General features: G+C 42.4%; 1 protein-coding gene across 7 annotated transcripts; it reads right to left on the bottom strand.

The window, feature by feature from the left end:
* Positions 1–125: 125 nt before the first annotated feature.
* spag17 (sperm associated antigen 17) lies at positions 126–18,285 on the bottom strand. Of its 7 annotated transcripts, none has more exons than XM_084344091.1 (49): positions 18,021–18,285; positions 17,200–17,340; positions 16,177–16,236; positions 15,881–16,009; positions 15,516–15,666; positions 15,146–15,358; positions 14,834–15,018; positions 14,583–14,729; positions 13,971–14,046; positions 13,800–13,891; positions 13,475–13,675; positions 12,585–12,689; positions 12,263–12,413; positions 11,951–12,163; positions 11,804–11,841; positions 11,565–11,681; positions 11,164–11,318; positions 10,895–10,980; positions 10,319–10,380; positions 9,623–9,877; positions 9,394–9,508; positions 9,039–9,179; positions 8,808–8,918; positions 8,235–8,383; positions 8,024–8,132; positions 7,474–7,634; positions 7,279–7,393; positions 7,004–7,158; positions 6,749–6,881; positions 6,236–6,633; positions 5,924–6,109; positions 5,538–5,677; positions 5,237–5,367; positions 4,860–4,993; positions 4,591–4,779; positions 4,228–4,341; positions 3,791–3,842; positions 3,431–3,521; positions 3,276–3,326; positions 2,935–3,028; positions 2,662–2,782; positions 2,457–2,496; positions 2,236–2,300; positions 1,755–1,891; positions 1,312–1,490; positions 1,017–1,077; positions 766–913; positions 349–485; positions 126–261 (listed from the first exon to the last, which is right to left on the bottom strand). In XM_084344091.1, the coding sequence occupies exons 1-48, from the start codon at positions 18,129–18,131 to the stop codon at positions 364–366; spliced, it is 6,330 nt and encodes a 2,109-aa protein (XP_084200217.1). In that variant the 5' UTR covers positions 18,132–18,285; the 3' UTR covers positions 126–261; positions 349–363. The 7 variants fall into 7 exon arrangements, with proteins under 7 accessions (XP_084200217.1, XP_084200221.1, XP_084200220.1 ...); XM_084344095.1 differs by having other exon boundaries at positions 2,677–2,782; XM_084344094.1 differs by having other exon boundaries at positions 7,474–7,625.
* Positions 18,286–23,636: the final 5,351 nt, after the last annotated feature.

Genomic DNA, 23,636 nt, shown 5'->3' with positions numbered 1-23,636 from the left:
CCACCCCCATCTGTTCACCTGAGCACACGCACAGGCGCGAGGCTCCCCTGTAGAGATAGGCACGTACACACACTCACTCCTGCCAAAAATGAGCACAATACACACATTCACTCGCTGCATTCATGTCAGTGTTGATAAAGGTTTTATTTGCAGCAGGAAACGGTGTAGAAATCAATGTAAATATTTCATTTTTGTAGAATAAAACAGGAACGTGGTAGATAATGATGTCAAATCTGATCCGAGACGGTTCATTAGGGTTTCCTGAAATGTACAAACAAAAAACTGTTTCAGAGAATGCGACTGCTTTCTATCCTTTCTATATTAAATGCCTGTTTATAAGATTCTGACCTGGAGGGTGCTGGGTCATCTTTGGGGTCGTCCATCTGGTAGGCTGGAGGACGTCTGATGGATCCTGGAGCCTTTCCTGCTGTGGTCACTTTTGTGGTCCTTGAGCCAATTGATATATGACCTCTCAGGAAGGATGGGTGAAATTATTTAAGGAGCAACATCTCTGTATGTTCCCTCTATAAAGATATGGCTGAGCACTTTGTTTGTATGTGGCGGACCCTGCCACCTTTCTAGCCTCAAACAGTTTTCTGGGGACCTTGTTTTCCTCTGAGAACAGCTTGTTTATTCAGTTATGACAAAAATAAACATTTCTGAGTTTGGATTATTACCTCATCAATATTGTAAATATTAAAATGAATGAATCTTTTCTCCAAAACTACATAGTGCCCCTTTAAAAACAAGGTGTTTGAAGGATATTAGCAGTGACAGGTAGGTAGAGGATGTCCATCTCAGTGTGGATGATAATATCATGGGAGATGTGCTTCTTTGGCTCTACCGCTCCTGCTTGGACTGCACTCGATGCCAACAGCTGAACCTTAAGTTCAACATGGGAACCTGCATCCACCTAGACAGAAGTACAGCAAGTTCAAATGTATATCTTATAAATTGCAATTATATTAAACCCTTGTGAATCCAATATAAAGCTAGCTATCTAGCTGGAAACTTACAGGCCAAGGATTGTAGATGACCCGGAGGTCTGTAGCAGGAGGAGGCTGCTTCACGTGGAACCTTGCAGAGAGAGACACATCGACACAAACCACAAATAGTTACAGGTCGACGTTTTCCCTTCTGACTTGAAGGTGACCCACAAATCGCTTGCACCTCTCCACAGCACTCATTTCTTTCTGATGTACTGAAGGTCATTTGAAACCAGTTGAAATGCTGTTATTTTATTGGGTTTGCAAGCAGGCGCATCTACGCTGTGTATCCATGCCTCCATCTATCCATAATCTGGTGTGTTACCTGCAGGTGTTGACACCAACATTCGTCATCCTCACAGTAATGGCTGCGGTGGTACCCTCCTGCAGCATACCGAAGTCAACGCTGGATGGGAGGAGCTGGAATCCCCTCACAGTGACATTTGGATCAGTCAGGGAAACAGGTCGACACTTCCTCCTCACGGGCTCTTCCACTGATGGGAACTGGAACAGGGGACGCAGACAGTGACAGAGAGAGGCGTGTGTGCAGAATGTGAAACAGGAACACGCTTTTTTTTTTTATAAAACTGCATGATTACACTGATAATAAGCTGCACAGTAGAAACAGTGAAGTCACTAAATTCATCACACATGTTCTACAATGGCATATCACCACCTCTAGATGTCACATTCGTACACTTTAAGGTGCCATTTTATTTACAAAACACTAAAGTGCACATTACAGAATAACTGTTGTCACGTGGGTACCTGTTGATTTGGTACACTGCAGGGTTTAGAGCTGAGGATAGAAGTCGGTACTCTGACTTTAGTCCTCCTGGGCTTTCCAGTCACGTCCACCTGGACTGACCTACATGGCCAAGGTGAACCCCTCAGACTGCTTTCACCTGGCATCGACACATACACACACAAAGACATGTACCATCAATTCAATTCATGTATCTGAAAGTAGCTGTTTGAGGTTAGTGTATGTTTATGTCAATCCCCATTAGAAGCACATGGATGTGCCTCTAGTCTTCCCGGGGTCCCGAACATAAAAATACAAATCAGACATGCGATAAAGCAAAAAAAACTATTTACAATTAGAAAATAAGCAAATTATGCAGACACACTACACGAGGAATAAAGCATGAGGTGATAGTAGAGTTCAGCCCCGCACCAGCTGACTGACCACATTAGTGTGAAGGTCACTGATTGAATATAAAACAGCAGAGAAAGGTGGGGAACAAACCAGCACTCTGAGGCGTAGGGTTGGTAGGTCGTACTTTACGCTTCCTGTCACTTCCTGCTGCACGACTAAAAACAAAGCAGCAGTTGAGGTCAAGCCGTGTCGCAAAAACATGTCATTTAGACAATTTATGAAATAAACACAACAGGTATAGATGTTTTGTAATTCATTACAACTACATTAAAATTAAGATAGGAAACAGTTCATAACATCCTCTTCATTACCTTGCAGATTGGGAGGGTGTTGGGTTTAAAGGTCGTGGAGCTGGAGAACACAAACACAGTATATTACACGGCAGGCACATCTACACATCGGCTTGAAAACACAAAGTTGTTTCAGTTCATTTAAGCCTCTGTTTCTCTGTATGCATTCCCAACAGGACAACCTGTAAAATGAGTTTCATGTCAGTAGCTCCTAGTAAATACTGACAGTGTAATATCTCACTGCTGTCTTGCGGGGCATCTTTCAGGAAGGCCTCCGCACTGTCTGACTTGGGGATCGGAGGGAGATCCATGGACAGACTCCTCATGTCTGGTGTTTGCAGCAGATTCTGGAAAACAAGCAACAGCGCTCTGTCTCTTGATTGTGTATTTTTCTAAGTCAGAAATTAAGAATTATTGTGTTTAGACTGAAGCGTTTTATCATAATAATTCTGACTCAAAAACATATTTAAATCTATTACATATTGAAGTGAACACAAACCTGGTATAATGGGATATTTTCTGGATGGAAAAAAGGAACAACGTTCTTCTTCCTCAGAGCCTCTCTGTAAGCCTTCTCCTCAGACATCTCCTGTCTGACGCAGAGAAAATTACTGGTGACTTTCTATTGCAAATACAATGTACTTGTAGCCACGGCAGTACTATCATTTCCTACGTTTTTTCCATTCAGACTGTCTTAGTGTTGTTCAAAATAATTCTCAACAAAGGAGGATCACAGCAGCAGCCATACAGAAAATGACGAGCTAAAAGCCGATTCCACAATGTGACAGATGAATATGTGTGGTGACGAGTGATTATATATTATAATAAGAGGGATATTACCTGTGTAGTGAGAGTCTTTCAGTCCATTTTGACTCCTTTCCACTTGCAAAACTGAAGAGGAGAGAGGGTTTGAGAAGATATTACAATTACAATACAATTTAAATACAAGCATCTGTCACTTGTCCACACATGCATGTCATTTCAATCTCTCAAACCTGTCGCTCTTCACTGTGGCTGTCTCCTCTGAAACGTCCGACTGCTCAGTTGGGGCTCCAACTCCTTGGCTGTACAGACTGACTATGTCCACTGTGGATTCACACGGAAGAAATTAGAAGAGGTGTACATCTGTTACGACCCCTGAACAACCAACTTCAACTAAATCACATGTACTGAAGTTTAACTACTAAATCTTTAACTTCAATCAAACATTATTTTCTATCAATAACCTGGTCCAGCCTTTAATTCACCATCATTTTTTGCTTTTGCTAACTAGTTTCCACTCATTCTTAATGCCTTTTATTGAATTCTTGTGTAAAAAAGTTCTTTCTCAGCTGAAAAAACAGCCTGTGACCAACCTGAAGTCCTTTTTTCAAAAGTGTGACCTGCATCCTCTTCTTCTTTAAAGGACTATAAAATATATAAATAACAATTTACATTCATATTGTGAAACATTATTGCATTAATATTATTTGGAGAATTTTGTCTTATGGTCTTAATTTTCAATATGCTGAAGGTAGAGATGCTCATGATATGTGTGTGTGTGTGTGTGTGTGTGTGTGTGTGTGTGTGTGTGTGTGTGTGTGTGTGTGTGTGTGTGTGTGTGTGTGTGTGTGTGCGTGTGTGTGTGTGTGTGAGACTTTCGGGAACACATTTCATGCAACTGGGGTCATAAGCCATGTCCGCATTTGGAAAACAGCTGTTTTTTTATGGTTAGGTTTATAATAACTCAGGGGAATATTGTCAGTCTCTGTAATGCGCTAGGTAAGTTGTATGTGTGCATGTGTGTGCTGACCTCGACAAGGTTGAGCAGTTCACTGGCATGAACTCTCTCCTCCTCAGTGCGAGGGTCTTTTACTTTCATCTCCTCCGACCGCTGCTCCCTCTCCATCAAGCTCTCGATGTATTCCTGCAGTCAAAGCCAAAAATCGTGACCACCCCAAACCCCAGCAGTACAATCACAGACTCAGATTTAAACCAGCCATACAAATGCTATACCAATGATTCAGCCAGCAGATGTCGCCATTTTTAACTCTATCTAATGCGTTGAAATGGTGAGCAAATTTAAGTTTACCTCCTAATCCACTCTTAACCAATTAGAGATCACTTTTGACTGTTCGACTGTGACTCCTTTGACCACAGACGTGGTTTGTTTTACCTTCAGTCGCGTGTCTATGTTATTTCTGAGCAGTTTAGTAAATGGTCCGTGCTGGTACAGTTCCCTCATCTCCAGGACTTTAGGGCAGCTCCTGACAGGCTGACACTGCGCTGCAGAACCAGCAGACCTCTCTTTCAGAGTCAAACCTCGTCCCATGTCGGCACCGAATGGAGGACCAGGGGTCTTTGTCTGGAATAGAGAGAAAGAGGAGACGTTTCAGTGTTTGGCCCTGAGTGTTTGGCCCTGAGAACCATATATGTTACCTGTACCTCTGTTCTCGGGAAGTCGTGCCAGCTGCGGTTTCTGAGGTTGGGAGGGGTGATGTCAGGGCTCTGTTTCTCTAGCAACCACTGGGACCACACGCTCCGGTGGCTGGGCTTTAAGATAGTAATGCCAAACTCATCTGAAACAGACACAAAACTTCATATTATATTCCAGTTGAGATTACTGTAATTCCTCTTTTCATAGATGACAGAATAAGAAAAGCACCTAACTTGAGAGTCAGTTAATTAAGTACATATAATGGAATATTATTAGACTTTCATCTAAAATATGGGCTAGATCAAATAATGAAACTGTTGTGACTGAATCAGTCCCTCTATGAGTATTATGTTTCATGATCTTCTCGATATTGAACAGGGGGAACCTTGTGTGTCTGGCAGCGGCTCCTTCAGCAGTGCTACAGTAGGGTCGGAGTACGCCTGGTAGAGAAGTTCCTCTACGGTTTGAGAGCTCAGGAGTTCAGTACCTGAGCCATCCTTGTGCACCAGAAACAGCCTGGAACACAAGATGTGTTTTCAGAGTTTCTCTGAACAATGTCTCCAATTCTGCCTTTTTGTATTCAATGCAATAACAAATAAACAGTGATGACTGCATGTCCTCAGAGTCACTTTCCATAGTTCACTATCTGTATAGTTGTTGACATAAACAGAAGAATATAAGCCCACCTGGGAAAATGCTCTCTCTGTTTTACATTAAGCCTGGCCATTTCTCTGTCTGCCTCATCCTCTGGCTCCTCCTCATCCTGTGTCATTGTGCTCGGAGCCGGGCTGACGTTTAACAGTGATAACCGCCCATCTTCCATTACCTGAAGCACACACAGACACAAAGCTCAGACAATTATAAGAGGATTAGTCATTATGATGGAGGTAGTGAAGCAAAGAGAGAAGCCCCAGCAATCTAATTTGCTGAAATGAGAGGAGAAATGAGAGGAGAAATTAGCGTCTGTTCTGCCTTTACTTTGGTCATTCCTGTACTTTTCTTTATTCTACTATGAAGGACCGTCTCTCATAGTATGACCCTAACTCCTCTTCTAATAATTATTGTGGCTGACCTGGAAGTGGTTCCCATCGCAGTCTGTAACGTCACAGGCCACTCTGTCCGTGTGACTCATGACGTAGCTTCCGAGTTGGCTTACGGGAGTTGTACCCTTTGGGCTCGGGGTTACAAGTGGGTCGGACGAGTACACACACTTCCCATCACTTTGGATCTGCAGGAGCCCAACGCTTGATGGGAACACCTTGGAACAATGCAGAACAACTGACAATCTGAACATTAAAGCCAAACAGGGAGGAACACGATAACTGCAGGTAGTTTTTTTCAGGAAGAATAAGCCATTTGGGTGAACCCCTACTGAACCACCCACCTGATAGGCTCCTTGGTTGTCCCCAGTGACGACAGTTCCATCGGCTAAGAAGACGTGAGCCGTGTGTCGCTCTGGGTACATCACCACTGTGGCGCAGCCCTCCTTCTCCACCAACACCACCCGCTCTCTGGTAGACACACTCCCCTTTTCGCTCTCACTCGCACTCATCTTACCATTCTCAGCCACAAACACGCTCTCCTCACTGTTCTTACACACATCGCTTTCTCTTTCATCGCACTCACTCAACTTTGCACATGCTATCCCTGCACCGTCGCTGCAAAGGTCGTCCACTTTGTTCTCATTAATGCTGTCGGCGCAGCGCGTGACACACACACACTCAATGCAGCCACACGCACATTCGCAAGTTGATTTAAGGGTCGCACTCCCAGTTTGCTCCCCTGGAAAGTTAACAGACATAAGGAAGCAGGTCAGCGCAAAATTTTTTAATGTGCACGTTTGTCCACACATGTAGATCTGACTTATGACAGAGTGCATTCACTGTATGCGGCTCACCTGTGTGCTGCAGTGAGTTTGGTGGTCTGTCTTGGTAAAGACTGGTGATCCTGGTTCCGTCTGCATGTTCGACGATTCGAGATCCGTCTGGGTTCTGGACAGAAACCACCAGATCCTCTCGGCTCAGCATCACCTGATACAACAATACATGCCGAGCTGAAACGGTTTCTCCTGGCAATAACAACTATCACACATTTTGAGACGTTCCTTGAAAACAACTTGAAGCCAAGTTGTAACCATGAGGAGTAATATTACCTCATGGGTGATGGGGTCTGTAGCCTTGAAGGCCAGAAGAGGCGTGGTGGGTATGTGTTTGTGTGTGGTCCCCACAGTGTGGATGCGCTCTCCATGTGGAGTCGTAGTTAACCAACACCCTCTGTGAGCATCACCCTCCTTCTCTGAGCTCTGTTCTGTACAAACAAACACACAAAACATGCAAAATCTTTACTGTCCTCCCAGCCGAGGGTGCATTGTGTTCGTTAAAAGGTGAAGGAGACACCGCTTTGCATTCTGTGATGGTGCATGATTACCTTTCTTGTTGTCCTCAGCTTCTTGCAAGGTCTTCTCCTCCTCAACCTCAGAGTCAGGAACCCACACTGGACCAGAATCACTGCTGAAACTGACAGAGCCATCTGCAAATAGAACCTGCAGCACACATGAGGTTGTTCAGTAAAAAGTCACGATGCCTCGACTCAAAACAGTAGTGCATCTGCTGGTGTGGTTACCTCTGTTGAGCCGTCTCTCATGTATCGGATCACAGCTCCTTGGCTGGTGATGATGCGGGACAGTTCTTTGGAGAGAGAGGGGTCCTGAAGCTGCCCCATAACTCCCCTGCCATGGAGAGGAAAGCCCTGTTTCACCAGCATACCCTGCTCCTCTGAGGACACTCGTGGACACACAAATGATGTAATGAATACCTGAGTCATGGATGGGAACATTAGGCTTAAATTTCACAGAGGGCACAGTCATTACATGCACACTTCTTCCTGTTTGCAGAATACTGCGTGTGAGATATACAGATGAGTGTCTAAGGGCCGATGTCACAGATTATTAATTGTGTTGCTCTGCTGATGAGGGCTCTGATGTACCACAGTTGTTCCAGGGATGCAATTTTAGAGACTGGAGTTCTTTTCTGCAGTTTTGTAAAACGACACTTGTGAGGACCCACACACACACACACACACACACACACACACACACACACACACACACACACATATATATATATATATATATATATATATATATATATTCCAGAGACAGAGCATCACTGACCTTGGGTATCCTCTCGCAGAAATTGCAGCAGCAGGCCATTAGGAACGGACAGGTCGAGGCTGTTGAATGGACGTGATCGCAAGGCTGGCTGGCCTTCGCACACCTTAGACTACAAATAATCACGACACATACATATGAGCAAATTGAGAGCAACTTTCTTTTTCATGATTACATTTTTCTGTGTGGGTGCATCCATGTGTGTATGTGGAACCTGGGACTCTGGAGGTCTGGTGGGGCTGGATGGGCTGTGTGACTCAGAGGGAAGTAAATCCACGTCTGTCCCCTTGGAGCGCTGGGTGGAGGCGGAGAGAGAGACAAAGGTGGAGGTCTCTGGGGCCCCTTCTGTTTCCTGGGGACTCTCTAGAACACACCATACAGGAACACAGTAAATATGGCCTGAACTGTTAAGATTTCTGTGTACTTCAAACACAATAACAAGAATATTTGGAGCACTGGAATTACACACCAGTCTATATGCATATTCAACTTGTTTTTAGTAAAGACAGACAGGTTTAAAGGTGCACTACAAACTCTCTTCGTTTCCATGACTGAATAATAAACTGAATAAACAAACTGACCTTAAAGGACAACACAATTTCATACTGTTTTACTTTGTTTATATGTGGCGGACCCTGCCACTTTTCTTGTTTATTCAGTTATGGAAAAAATGTATATTTCTGAGTTTGTATTATTACCTCATTGATATACATATCAATAGTGCCCCTTTAAATACAATTCAAAGCTTCACAAAGGCGAAAAGTTGTATGTGTTTGAAGTGTACCACCTGTGTATTCTCCTGTGGGACCATAGAAACTGTATGACAGGTGGATTCCATTGTCTAACACTGCTGAGAGGGAGCCCTGCTTTACTTTTTTCATGGCCACAGGCTCTGACACTGAAAAAAACACACAGAAACACTCACGTATTGGTTTGTTCTACAATATTATCCACTAAAATAAACACTAAAAACTGAAATGATGTTTAATGTCTCTATCATAATGAAGACTTTCATTACCTTGAAAGTCTTCTTTTTTGCCATTGGCTTCTTTGTCTTGGGGCTGCAGGGGACGTTTTGCTGGATCAACGACAACATGGTTGATGTGTGTGCAGAAATAATGCCCATCCTTCTTCACAGCCACTTTCATCAGGCTGGAACCTGGAGGGAAAACAGTACAAAATGTATGGGTGCATGTGGAAAGGAGCCTGACAACCAGGAACAGCTGAGTTGCACTTTGATTTTCACAAGTTTGCTTTCATAGAGACATTTACTTAATTAGAGCAGACTTGATTTTGTCTGGATCTAAGCACTTTTGTTGTGCTTTAGAAGCACTTGCAGATTTGCAGCATTTTCCACAACTTTCTCTCATTACCTTCAACATAGCTGACATCCTCCACAATGATGTGTCCTCCATCTGAAGGGAAAAGCTGCTGCAGACGACCTGAAACATGGATCAACTTTCCATCCATGCTGTAGCCTGTGAAACCCTACACATCAACACACACACAGTGATTTGTTACTTGAAAGCAGACAGAGGCTGACATCTACTGCCTGTGTTCGGCTGTTCTCATGCAAACATGTGTGTGTGCGTATGCCCTCACATTAAAGGGTTCCTCTGTTGGATGTAGTTCTAAGTTGTCCTCCACAGGGGGCGCCATGTTAGCAATGGACTCTGAAGGAGTCTTTGCTGTGCTGCATGCCGTCTCTGCTCTGCTCTTTTTGCCACTAGACAATGATTTACTTTTCTTGTCGGCCTCCTCCTTCAGCTGCTGCTGCTTGCCTTTCACTATATTCTCCTTCTTTGATTTCTTAGCCATCTCTTCCTCCTTTAGTCGCTCCTGCTCCAACTTCCACGCCTGTAAGCACACAGTCACATCCACTAGAGTTGCACTGACCGACACTCAAGGAAGCAAAACATTTAATACTTGCACAAAGGGATAATGGTCATGGTCATGGTAATTGTACTTATTCTGCTATGGATTATTTTAACTGCCATAGATGCAAACCCTGTACTGTTGTTTATTGTACTGCATGTATTTGGAAATGTAAAGAATGGTTACATTTTACATGCATTCAGAGTGGTCGCTCTTTACATCATGCTTGGATATGAGATTCTGTAACCACTGACAATGTGCATGTCAATCTAAACACAAAATCAGCAGGGATGAAGGCATCAGGATTTTTCAGTGACGCGTAATGATTTCTGTTAAGGGTCCAAAGAGTTATTGTGATACAGCTAAAAGGCCAGAACAGAGCCGACCGTCAAAGTGAATGTTCATGTGTTGGCTCCTACTGACTTTAAGGGATTCTTTCCTGATGACTGGCTCCAGAGTTTCCTCCTCCGCTGCAGAATCGGGTCCTGGAACAAAGACAGTGTGTTTTTTCACAAGCTGATGTTTAACTTTTGTCTAATATCTATTAGAGTCTCACCAGAACTGTGTAACACTTTGAAAGGTACTGAACCCAAAGTATTGTGGAGTTTGAATCCCTACATGTGGTGTAAAAGAGTTTTATCGGCTGTATCCTGTCACTGTTATTCACAGTAGGCTTCTTGATTGTTTGTTCCCACCCTTGTGTTGGAGGTTGATTGTGTGATCACTCTCACGAGTTACTAGGTCGCCTGTATTTCTGTATGTCTTGATCTTGATGAAGGCCTGAGGGCCGAAACTTTCTCTAATTAAAGCAAATTTCACATGTGCGACACGTTTTCACTTTCTAGTCTGCTGTCAGTGACCAGCACGACATTCAAGCCCTTGGTGTCGGTTTCCTTTCTATGTGATACTATGAGGCCTTGATTTTTTTGCCCCTTCAAACTCATACAATTTCAAGGATTTCAAGCACCAGTAGGAATCTTGATTGACAAGCAACAGTACCTTCAGGAGTGGGGCTAAGGTTTCTCTTTAATTCCTCCTCTTTTGTCCAATCAGAAATGGTATCTGCCACATGCTCCAGATACTTCCTGTCAAAAAGATGGAGTTTTTAAAGTCTTTCTAACGCTCCATATTTACACTATTTCACAAGTCAGGTTATGTTGAATACAAACTCTGCTAAGGAGAAGGTTCATACTGTTTTTTCTTTTGCTTTCTCACATAGCAAATATTACAGTACTTTTTCATGTGAGGACAAAACACCCGAGAATTACCTGAACTTGACATCAGTATGAAGGGCTACATCCCAGAACTCCTTGCACTGGAGAGAAGGGCTCATTGGATTGTGACAGAAAATGTACAGGATGTTGTTATGACTTCCTCTGAAAGTGTCCAAGCAGCGATATTCTTCCGAGGCTGACTGGAGCACCTACACACAAGTAGGATTGTAAAAACATTCAAAAGTTTGTTTCAAAACTGCACTCCTGCTGCTTTTCATACATTAAAAAACCTTCATGCAAAGATGCACGTTTAGCATGCATCAGACTGGAGTAGGCTTAACACAATGAACATATTTAACAACAGATATGAGGCAGGAAACACCCACAGCAGGTGCAACTGTGTCCTCATGCTAACTCAGAAAAAACAACCTGAAAGACAAGATCAGACGGGTCACCTGTGGGAAGACAGAGGCATCGTGGTGTTCAGCATAGTGCCAGTCAAACAGAGATCTCAGCCTACAACTCTGAATGTCAGATAGGTCCAACTGGCTACACACGCTCCCACTGATCTGCTGGAGAAAAGAAAAACATGCGACATCATTGGGAGGAAAATCAGAACAAATGTGCATTATCATTTTATTATAGGATACAAAACATGCGACAAGATACAGTAATAGGAACATAGAAACAATACCTCTGTGTTTTCAGGATCTTGAGTAAGAAATAACGGACCTATAGTTGAAATAAATCATGAGGTATGGCACTGAAAGATGCTACAGGACTCAAGTTTCTTAAATCAGCTTTTAATAATGCAATTGAACTACAGAGTGTAGTAACAGACCTTTAGTGTGTAGGTTATGAAGCTGCTGTTTAGCGTAGGAAAGTGGGTTGTCCCAGGGGATTACTGTGGCTGCGTGTTGGTGTGCTGGTTCCAGTGTTCCCAGCGGTCCAGGAGCATTTAGTAGTACACCCTCTCCGTCCAGGCCGGTCAGCGGCATACTCTCAAACACGCTCTGACGAACGAGACGCTCCACCTCTGGCCACGACACGACATCTGTGACATATAATGGCATCACAATATCATTTTGAAACAGATGTAATCACAAGCTTTTACCAAAGAAACAAAGACAATGATAGGTCATTTGTTTCTGACCGTCAGTGCAGTAGTGTTGCAGTTGCTGTTTCATAGCCATCCAGCAGGAGTTGCCCTTTCTCTGCTGAGGTACAGAGTGGATCAGCTCCCACACTGGAGACAGTCTCATCATGGACATTTCCACCTCTGCTGGATCAAAACCCTGAGCCGTCTAAGAGGGACACAAACAAACACAGTATTTTAACTAATTTCTGGCCCAAAAGATGAAAATAAGGACAGAATGGAGGCAAGATTACATAAAAGTCTCTTCATTAGTCTCAGATTCCAGAAGGGAATTAAAAAATAATTAATCAAATACAAAAAAAAAAAACAATCTACTAACAGTGACATCCCTCAAGCGCAGTGCCCTCTCATCATGGTGTCTGATGACCAGAGGCTGCTCAGACGCCTTCTGAGTCTCCTCTGCTCCAAACTTCTCTTCTAGACTCTGACACAGAACACAAAAGAATAAAACAGACCAGTTGGTGAATTATTTTGTTCTGTGCAAAGTGTGTTTGAAGCCCTCAATGAGTTTACAAATCAACAAAAAGTGCAAAATTTACACACTGTTTAGTATGCATCTCCTGTTTGCACGAGTAACTTCTCTTAACTGTGATAACTCCACCATCTGCTGGACAGCGTATGTATTGAAGGCTCAGCTATGCTCTTCACGAAACGAGTTCCAGTTTTTTACAGGTCTAAATGATTTAATTTAAAAACATATATTTTTATTCAGTAACGAAACTTGTAAGTTATCTAGTTAACTAGTAAATGACTTGTTAGAATACAACAGAAAGGGAAAGAGGAGTGATTTCCCTCCACACGCTTTCTCTCCGCTCAAGAGAGCAAGTATGTCACCCTCCCCCCGCCACGGTTCATCTCAGCCCACCCTGCTCCACACACGCTGCTGCGACCGCACTCTAAACACGACACTGAAGCTGGTGGGGATTGGCTATTGTGCTGCGACTGGCCCTGCCCACAGCAGCACAAGCCACTCATGTCCTCCCTGAGTGCAACAGACCCCACCCCCGACTAAAAGGAACAGGAAAAAAAATTGTGTGCTGCATTGGCCGGGAATCGAACCCGGGCCTCCCGCGTGGCAGGCGAGAATTCTACCACTGAACCACCAATGCTGCTCTTGTACGAGATAAGACCATTACCATTTTTCTAGGAAACGGGTAACACCCCACATGCTAGACTGAGCCATCTGTGTTCGGTGCAAGGCCTCATTACCTTCATGTCCTCTTCGTTCTGTGCTAGAGTAAGCAAGCTATTTAACACGTGGCTTTTCTCCTCTTCTGTGTGCACCAGAGGCAAGAAGCTTTGGAGCATGTAGCTGAGCAGCTGATGGTTTAACCCAGGACCGGTGACAACTTTTGGCTCCTCAGGGACATGGGACGAGGTGGACAAAGACTGCTCTGTTGAAATCACCACCTAGACACACAAACACACAGATAAGGGAAAAAGGAGAAGGCTACAGTAACATTTGATCCATCTTTTCAGCCTAAATGACAGTACAAATGTCTTTTAAATATTAAGCTACACACTAAACACAGACCTGTTCCAGCATACAGTGCAAGATTAGAGGCACAGAGCAGGCTTCAGGAGGAACCATGTCGAGTAGGTTAGCATAGTAACGTGTGTCCACATCTGTAGAGAGAGGAACGGAGGTAAGTTTGTCATCCTAGTCTGAGTTTTTACTCAAAACACAAAAGATAGAAAGATTAACCTTGGTCTGGTGGGCTTTCCTCACACACCGGCTTCTTCTTGGAGCATGGAGTCATGAGGAGTGCGGTCGGCATAACCTGGCAGATGACAAACACACATAAAGTACCACCTAGAATGTGAAAGCTACAATGAACAACAAGAGGCAGGTTCTGAACACTCATACCATTCCCTGATTTTACATCATACAAATGGTGCCATCACCATCTAAAGCAAATACATTTAAAAGGGCTATAATGCTAATGATCCTACCAACAATAATGACAAAGGCACTGAGACGCACACACTCAAAAAGGGATTGAGAGCCCCTGTAAGACCATGCAGCAGAGTGGCGCAGCGGAAGCGTGCTGGGCCCATAACCCAGAGGTCGATGGATCGAAACCATCCTCTGCTAAGGCAACTTTTTTTACAAGGAAACTGAGTATCTCTTTAGTTTTGACAAAACAAGACATTTGAAGTCATAGGGGACGTTTTCTTTTTTTCTGATGTTTAACAAACACAACAAGAAGTCAATCCATTAAGAATATAACCCACATATTACTGGGAAAACTCATTAACTGCAGTCATGTTGTGTGATTACACTGATGGACAAGCACGTGTGTGTGTGTGTGTGTACCTCTGCTTGCTGTGGATCCGACCGAACAACAAGGGGTACGCTGATGAGTTTGATGTTTTCCAGGTAGTGCTGATGTTGCCTACGCCAGTCCAGACAGTCATAAATGAGATTGGCCACACCGTCAAAGATTTTGATTCCCATCTCCAGCTGGACGTACAATGAACACACACACACAAAATTGGATTCAAATATCATTTGAATTATTCTGAACAAGAAATAGATCTATGAAACACCTATCAGGCCCAACTCACCTCAGCCTCAGAGTCCTGTGTGTGGAACTGAGGGGAGAGATCTGGGACAGTGTAGCTGAGCTGAGCCACATCATGGAGCTTGGACTCCGGTGGCCCACTGTCCAAAGCTGGTCTGAGACCTGACCAGAATAGATCCAACTTCCTGGCCTGTGCAGCCAGCTCTTCACTACCATGGTCCTCTGCTTCTGGCACACACAGAGGATATGATGTTGTTAAATACACAGTAACATAAGGGTATACTGATAAGTTTGAATCCACGTTTTCATATGCCATTTATTAAACGTGTAAATGAGTATACTGAGGGCTCTTTACCTGCATCCAGACCTGGAGAAACACTCAGACTCTGCTCACTGCCCTCACACGTGTGTTGTTCCTGCTGCTCCTCAGAGGTTTGTGCGTGCTTCGAGGACAACTTGATGACATTGGCTACATGTACACCTATGGCATTAAGTGCCCCAATTAGGTGGGGCTGATGGAAGCCAAGCAGCAGGATGTAGTGCTGAGGACCATCCTCTGGTTCATCATCTATTCCCAAACACACAAAACAGAGTGAATACCATTCTATACACATATTTTAGAAGTAGGTGGTGGCCAAAGATGCCTTGCACATTTAGTGTTTTCTCACAACATTAGGCTATTAAAGAAACCCCCAAATACGATTGTTTCAAATTTGAGTTTTTACCTATGAACTTTGGTGGCTCGACATCATCCCTGCGTTTCAGCTTGGTCTTCCTCTCCTTAAGTCCCACAGGTGAGGGCTGATTCTTTCCCTTTTTATCAGAGACCTTGGCCCCTCCTTTGTCTTTGCTGGCAGAGGCCTTCCCTTCCTCAAGCTTAAACAGATGTGGACAAAAGTGACACAAAATGGCACATACAAAAAAAAGAAAAAAAAAACGTTTTTGGTCACAAAATCCCTCAATCTGAAAATTGTTGTGACTGTAACAATACTGCAACTACAACTTCAGTGAATGTCCAATCCAGTTAAAGGCTGTTACTAAATTGTAATAATCAACACTAAGTATCACATATATGAAGAAACACACTCACCTGCGCGGCCTCCCTCCTCCGCTGATCATCAGCTTTGATCTGTAGCAGCTGGAACTTCAGGATTTTTGCCATCAGGTCACAGGGAATCTCCTCTCCTGCATCCAGCAGTGCCTTAGCAAGCTCTGTAACCTGCACAAGACACGCACAAGAGTAAAACACACACACACACACACACACACACACACACACACACACACACACGTGCACATACACACAGGGTTCGTTTCGACAACCAGAAGACACTGGTACACATACATATTTCAAGAGTGAACTCATTGTAAACATGCCAAGCCTACCTCATAGAACAGAGGGACATCATCAGCTTTCTTTGCTTTGGGATTCCCCAGTTCATGGATCTGTAATAACAGGCAAATGTTTTCATTTGACAAAATACAAGGTATTAGAAGGCACTGACACCATTTTGGTACCACATTCAGTAGATAAGTTGTTGATAAATAACACTCAAGAGTATTCATTAAAGGGTAACTTCACAGATTTTCCACATTACAGCGTGTTTACAGGTCTTCAGGAGTACTACTGTATATGTGGAAAAAAGTAGTATAAAAGCCTTTGGGGCTCCAGGTGATGTCATTCAGTGGCTAAGTTGCATTGTGGGTAATGTAGGCGCCAGGTTTTGAAAAGCAGTCCTCTGTTCGAGCATAGCACTCCTAAACACTGTTAGGCTCATGATGGACGGTTTGAAAACAAATCAAACAAACCAGAGATATCACCGTTTTTATTCCACACGTTCTTCTTTACATTACATTACCCACAATGCAGTTTAGCTACTGAACAACAACACTGGAGGTACTTTATTAAATTACATGCACCTTCCTCTGGAGACACAAAAGGCTTTATACTTACATACTTATTATTATATACTTATATTTTAGTAGTATCTCCCAAGACCTGGAAACACACTTTAATGTGCAACCGAAGATGAGAAGTATTGGATAAAATCTGACATCTAACAGAAACACATGATTAAATACTCATTTATATATTTAGACTATATTTAGCTAAAACAAGTTTACAAATGTGGAACTACTGATTGTAGATTTTGTAAAATGTGAGAACTGTACCCTTTCAGTTTGTAAACATGTTAAATATGTGAAAGCTACATAGACACAAAATGGCTTAGCGTGATAACAACTTAAGAGATCTGTTTATTTCACATGAATTAATAACTACATTCGTTTTCTCTTTGTGTAGTAACAGTTTAAGTACTGCTACGACCCAGAACGAATTCACAAACTGTAAGAGCTCTACAGAAACACAGGACAGACTATTAATAAAGAGAACTTGAACCAAACCAATACCTTTGCAATGGCGCTGTCCCAGGTCAACAAGGTGAAAAGCTTGCGCAGTGGTTGCTGTGCGGCCAAAGCCAAAACCCGGATCAGGTCCTCGTCCTCTGGACTCCTCCCAACCACCAAAGACACACAGGCCTGCCATGACTCCTAGAAAGTGCATTAGAATAACCACACACGCCACACTGATCATGTTTCACCTGATCCCTTCATAGGTAACTGGCAGGTAGATTTACGCGGACTAAATAAACGCTTCTGGGACGCCGTAGATTGTTGTTGGAAGAAAGCTAAGCTGTCCTCACATAAACTTCGGTGAAGTGTTGCAGAGTGAGAAAGCTGCAACACCAAAGTAGAGCTGAGTAAGTTTTAATTGGAGAGAAACACGTTAAGATGCTCTTAACAATAAATAACCACGACTTCCTGCTTGAAACTCCGCCCCTTCAAAATAAAACCTCAAAGGTTACTGTTCTAATTGATGTCCATATCTGACCTTAATTACGGTGACAAATGCCGCAGGAAGCATGTTTGGCGACACGTTGTTTGCCTAATTAACCAGTGAATTTGTTAACGTTTCTGAAATTTGCTCAAGGAACAGTTTGGAGGAGAAAACTTTACCTTACGTTTCTACAAACTGAAATAAACAGCGCGCTTTTAACGTTTCTCAACATTTAGCTAACACTCGAGCTAGCTACAATGTTAACCTGTATACGTTAGCTGACTACCATTTATCGTTCGTGAATGTTTACAAGTTTCACTCACTGTGTGGTAAAAGAGAAAGGGATTTAAGACACGAATGAATAAAAAATAAAGTGCTCAGTGAGGTGACAAACCTCTTCAAACGGTGCTGTGGTGAGACCAGCCTCCCAGTTCTTGTTGACAACTGCGGCTCCGACAGCACTGGACTTTTTGGCTGAGCCCTTTTTAGCTGTCTTTGTTGGCATTTCCGCTCACTGACAACTATCTACATTAAAAAAACACAAAACTCTGGAAATAGCTTTAAAGTTGTCTGAGCAAAAAGTCTTATTAGTTTAGTTTAAAACTCCCAAGTTAATGGAGACTTTTGCCCGCCAGCGGTGGCCTGTTGGTTGTGTTGCCCCTGACAACAGCAGGGTGATGAGTGGTTCTTCCGGTACACTTTCAAAACAAAAGCATTAAGGAGGATATTTCGGGGAAACGCATAAGAATAACCTATAATAAAGAGATACACACAGATCTACAGTATATCATTCATGAAGCATCGAGTTATTTGGGTTTAAACCGAATATTTTACTGTAGGTAACTGTTCTGACAAATAGTGTTGTCATGTATTTTCTCCACTAGATGGCAGTGATATCTCTGGGCTGTGAGACTCCAGCATTATCCCCAAATCATGGCATCACCTTACACAGTATTTCACCATGTCACACACACATTCTAAATAATGTCTGTCATTATAATACCACAAAGTGCATGCATTCCACATGGAAGTAATCCATAAAGTGTAACCATTTGGCTTCAAGAAATACTCCAACATACACGACACAAACTCCTCAAAAGTTTCTTTACAGCGGCAAGATTGCTGGAACACTGTGACTGACATTATGAAAAGACAGCTGGTTTTATTTCAGTGTCAGAAGGAGACAAAACATGACCCAGAGCTGGAACACATACACGTTAGTGTCATTTCATCTGTACAATGAATGATGAAACAGCTGCTCCACCACACGAGCCAAGTAACAAGAGGATACTTAGATAATAGCAACATTAATAACAAGAGTCTCTATTTTTACTCTGATATACTGTATGAATATTGAGTGCGATATAAATCTATTTTGAGCAAGTATGGCACAGGAGATTAAACCTCAGCTAGGGTCTATTTAAAAAAAAAAGGTAGATTTTAAATGCTAATTATGTGAATCCTGACATGGAATAAATATACGGTTATTAAATTTGTGATTAAGAAGAGTGAAGTGTGAAAGGGTTCGTGGCTACTTCACTCCCACACACTCTCAGGCAACAGTTAGATGAGCTGCGACGTATCTTTATGATGATAATTTGTATTCTTTTTAATTAGATCTGCAATTAAAATTCGGTTTCGTGATGGAAAAGGACATCAACAGTTGCTCTTTCAAGTAAAGCGGTGGGAGAAGCGTCTCAAGTTGTTATTTCTTGCAAAATTCAAGAATAAGCAGATAAAACATGTTCAATGATCCTGAAGCATTTCCTGTTTAACTTTGAGTTTCTGTGCGACCCAGGCAAAATTTCAAAAGAAATCATCAGCAAGAAGAGATGTGATTTTAATCATTCCCGAGGGTCGAACTGGCTGCTTATTTTATGTCTTCCTGAAGATTTTGTCTTTGCACATACACTTAAATCTTTCTACAATAAATTCTCTGTGCCTGTGCAGAGTTTATAGTCTCAATGAGGCCTATATGAGCCAGAAAAGATGCTCCATTTAAAAATTAATGACTCAATGCAGTACATACAATGGACCTCTGTTAACAGAAAATGGCACTGAATTCATGAAATGCTTCTTGCTTTATTCATCAGTGCTTATTATGAAGAATTTCATGCACCAAAGTCATCGTGTGGCACAGACTTCCAATCAATCCCACTGAAGCGGTTTATTAATGCGAGAGGACCACTATCATGAAAGGAGTTACACCCAGGCAACAACCTACTTCCAGCAGCTGCCCATAAAAGCTCAAAAGTGAGACAACGCCCACTTGTCAGATCCATGTTTGAAGTCAGCAGTGCATTAGTTATGGAGGAGTCCAGAGGCAGCAGTGTCCTACAAAAGGTCACACACTGGCCAGATAAACAGTGTAGTGACACTTAAATAACGTTCCATCCGAGCTGCTGAAAATAGCATAGCAACATCTCAAAATATCCACGTTTTTAAGGAAGACACTGCCGTCAAACATGTGCATCATGTGTCTGTCTTGGATATTTAGTTTCCTTTAACGACAGTCGTAATGGTTTATTTCAGAACGTCATCCAGTGGACGCTTGGTTACTCAATGTCTCTTGCGCAACATCGTATGTAAAACCAATACAGGAACTCATAACATACCTGAGCCACTAAAATAAATGATTAAATAAGACACCAAGTTCTCCAGCGGGGACTGCCAGTACTTCACACAGAGTTACACTCAGTACCGCGAGCTATGAACACATGCAGCATCTAGTTTTGAATCATGTGCTCACAAAGTTGATGATGGGTGGTCAGGCTTTCAAATATCAAGTTGATCAACAGTCAAGGTGTTGATTTAACACAGTGGACATTGGTTGGTTTCCTTGTTCTTGCACTGGATTTTACTCAATGAAAGCAATTCATATCTTTGGCCGTTCTTATATGTAAATATTTCCATTTTAACACGACTACAAAGTATGTCTGAACAATAACATTTCAAAATAAAAAATAAAGATAATTTCCAGTAATGTTGACATTTTATCCAATGTTGCCAACCCAAACTTGTTGATATTTAGCAAGTAAAAAAGCATATCTGAACTTAAAGCAGCTACAAGGAACTTACTTTTTGTGGATTCTGGCGGCCCCTGTGGACAAAAGCAGTACGAGCACCACAGCCTTGTGTCGAAATATCCTGATAGCGAGTGCATTTATTTAGGAAGCAAGCAGCTTCTCTCCTCTGGCTGTGAGTCTCTTCAATTCATCCTAAAAACAGTTTTAATCTTATGACTTCTCCAGTCAGACAGGCATTAAAGGTGCAATATATACGAATTGGCCACCTGTAAAATTGAAACAAAACATGGAGGATCACCAGAAAAACTGCTAAATGCTGCTTGTTAGAGCTGTTGTTAGCTAGTTAGCTATGCAAGTAGCAAGCTGAACTAGGAGCTCGGCGCACCAGTGGAGTGTTCGTATTTACACCACTAGATACAGTTGTGGGCCCGGGCTAGCTGGTTAGCATGCTAACTTCAGTATACATCCCTGCAACACAATACATAGAAGTCATAAAGTGATAACCGTTATTTCTCCACATACTGTTGAGAATTTTAGTTTGATTTTCAATGTTATCATCTAAAATTCGTACATATTGCACCTTTAAGAGTAACCATAATAACTTAGCCAATATTCTCACTGATGGTCCTGTATGTTTTTGTGATTATTATTATTAAATTGCTTGATAACCAGTTAAAGGTTTCTTGTAGTTTTAGATTAAATCCAACAATATCTTACATTATGCTTGTGTTTCCGGGTCTCTGTCCCTCAGCCTGTGTTTTAATAACCCCTGTCAGATTGTCACATCAGTGCTGAACACTGAGGTGTTTAAGTGCTACTTGGCAATGCAAAGTAGATTTAAAATTCAACTCACCACCACTGCACGTGTAATCTCCAATGGCAGCGAGAGGCGAAGAAAGATTTGAATTTCAATACCCTGAAACCATGTGATAGAACGTCAGTAAAGAGCAAGCAGCGAGCTCATGTTTACCAACCAGGCCGTTCCAACTTTCTCTGGATGGAGTCTTTATTCTCCGCTCTTTGGAAGTCAGTGTGTTTTGGTTTGTCAAAGTGGCTCGGGATCACTGCAGACTGGCATTTTCAGCCTTTTGTTTTTAATTTTCTGGTGTTATAGTTTCACACACATAGCAATAGAATAGGTGCCAAATGTGAATGAGTAAACAAGGAGTTAATTCTCTATCTATTTTTATATACAGCCAAGTCTGATATGATTGCCTTGGAATATCTTGTAAATGAACAAAAAGAAAATAGGAAATACAAAGCAAAGGAAATTATGTTTACAAACAGTCAGGGGACAGATAAACATATGTGGATCACAAAACAGCCCTTCAGTCCCAGTATGACTTACATGCACCCATATCCATGTCCATCAGATTTCCATCTTCCAAGAAAGAGGTAGGTCAGGAGGAAACATGGAGTCAAGCCCAGCTCAGAGCCAGGAACAAACAGGCCTATCCAGTGACTAGGACACCCAGTGGGGATGGAGAGTGGACTCAAAGGTGGTAAACATCTGTAAGGCTGTCAAAACTACAGTATTTGCAGTGTAGGCAGTTTGCATGTGCGATCGGTCTGATCAGTGTGATTGACTCTGCAGCTGTGACAGGGAAGGACCCATTTCACAACACGGTACTGCCACTGAAACCTGTGCGGGTTGAGATGAATCATGTCGACACTGAGAATCTCAAGTACCACCAGAGGATTCATGAGCTTCAGTGAACGAGCTGCCAAGCCCATACAGTGCAGCTCAGATTCTTTTGGTTGCAGCAGCGTGAAAAGGCCTTCAGTATTTTTCCATGAGGCTAGAGGCTAGATTGATTATGTTGGGGGTGTCCCTCGGCAGGAGCATTTGCTGCCTCTGCCTTTCTTTAGTCATAGGACTGCAGCATAGACCAAGGATATAATATACTGTAAACATCACATTTTAAATGAGACTTATTAACAAAGATCCTCATCAGGCTTAGTTGGCTGCTTAAATGTAATAACTGACGACAGCACAGCCTAGCATAGGTGTCCATGTTTACCTCATCTTCTCATCAAATTATCAAGAGAATGTGAAAAACAGTTCTGATGTTAAGACGTTAGCTCTCAGCCTGGACCGCTAGCTGCACGGCTAACTGAGCTAAATAGCTAATGGCAGTTACAGTTAGCAGCAGTTTGCAGACACTTAGATGAAAAGATTGATACCACTCTCTCTGATATGTCTCTGCATATTATAAAGTTTTTCCTGAGCTCTTCCTTCAGTCTTGGTACAGTTATATCACCAAAGTAACCACTAAATGCTGCTAACTGTAGCTGCCCTTCGCTAGTTAGCTCAGTTCACTGTGCAACAAGTGGTTCGGACTTGGAGCTCGGGGACCAGCACACCACTAGCACAGGAACTACTTGGTTAGCATGCTAACTTTGGTAAATATCTCTGCAACACGTGCACAGACAACATAATGTCAATATACTGCTGTTTATTCACATTCTGTCGATAATTTTAGTTGATTTTTTTAATGTTTCCAAATAAAATCCTTACATGTTGCCCTTCAAAAGAGGCTATATAAAAAATTATGATATATTAAATATGACCACATTAAGATCTCTATGAGACCATGACACTTGAGATATGGTTATCAGTATAGTATACCGGTGAATCTCCACAGACAGATGTTCAGTGCTTTACAAGTTTATGGGCTTTACAAAGCAAACTTGTATTGCTGACCCACATTAGCACAGCAGGGGAAAGGGATCAGGCGGGTGACACTGAGTAAATGATCACTGGTGCTTTGTCCCTTCACAATGACGATCATGTGCCTCTCTCATTAACCTACTGTACCCATGTCACCCTGTTCACTTGTCTATGTGAATGAGGTGACTGTGTAATTGGTCAAACTTTAACGCAATCAGCATAAAGTAGCACAGCATTAGGGCAATAGCTTACTTTATTTAGCCTCAAACCATGCATTTACAAAGATAAGAGGCCAAAGTGGAGAAAAAAGGTC

This window comes from Pagrus pagrus (assembly GCF_965226575.1).
Source record: "Pagrus pagrus genome assembly, chromosome: 22".
Classification (NCBI taxonomy): domain Eukaryota; kingdom Metazoa; phylum Chordata; class Actinopteri; order Spariformes; family Sparidae; genus Pagrus; species Pagrus pagrus.
The sequence above is the reverse complement of the archived record's forward strand: the minus strand, read 5'-3'. Positions and strand labels throughout refer to the sequence as shown.

What these genes read in the sequence shown, in the direction of transcription:
- spag17 (XM_084344091.1), bottom strand. Translation starts at nt 18,131, where the DNA reads ATGCCAACAAAGACAGCTAAAAAGGGCTCAGCCAAAAAGTCCAGTGCT. An exon ending in AAAATATCCCATTATACCAG is followed by an intron (nt 2,783 to 2,934) that starts GTTTGTGTTCAC and finishes CTTGTTTTCCAG; the next exon opens with AATCTGCTGCAAACACCAGA. An exon ending in CTACCTACCTGTCACTGCTA is followed by an intron (nt 486 to 765) that starts ATATCCTTCAAA and finishes AAATAATTTCAC; the next exon opens with CCATCCTTCCTGAGAGGTCA.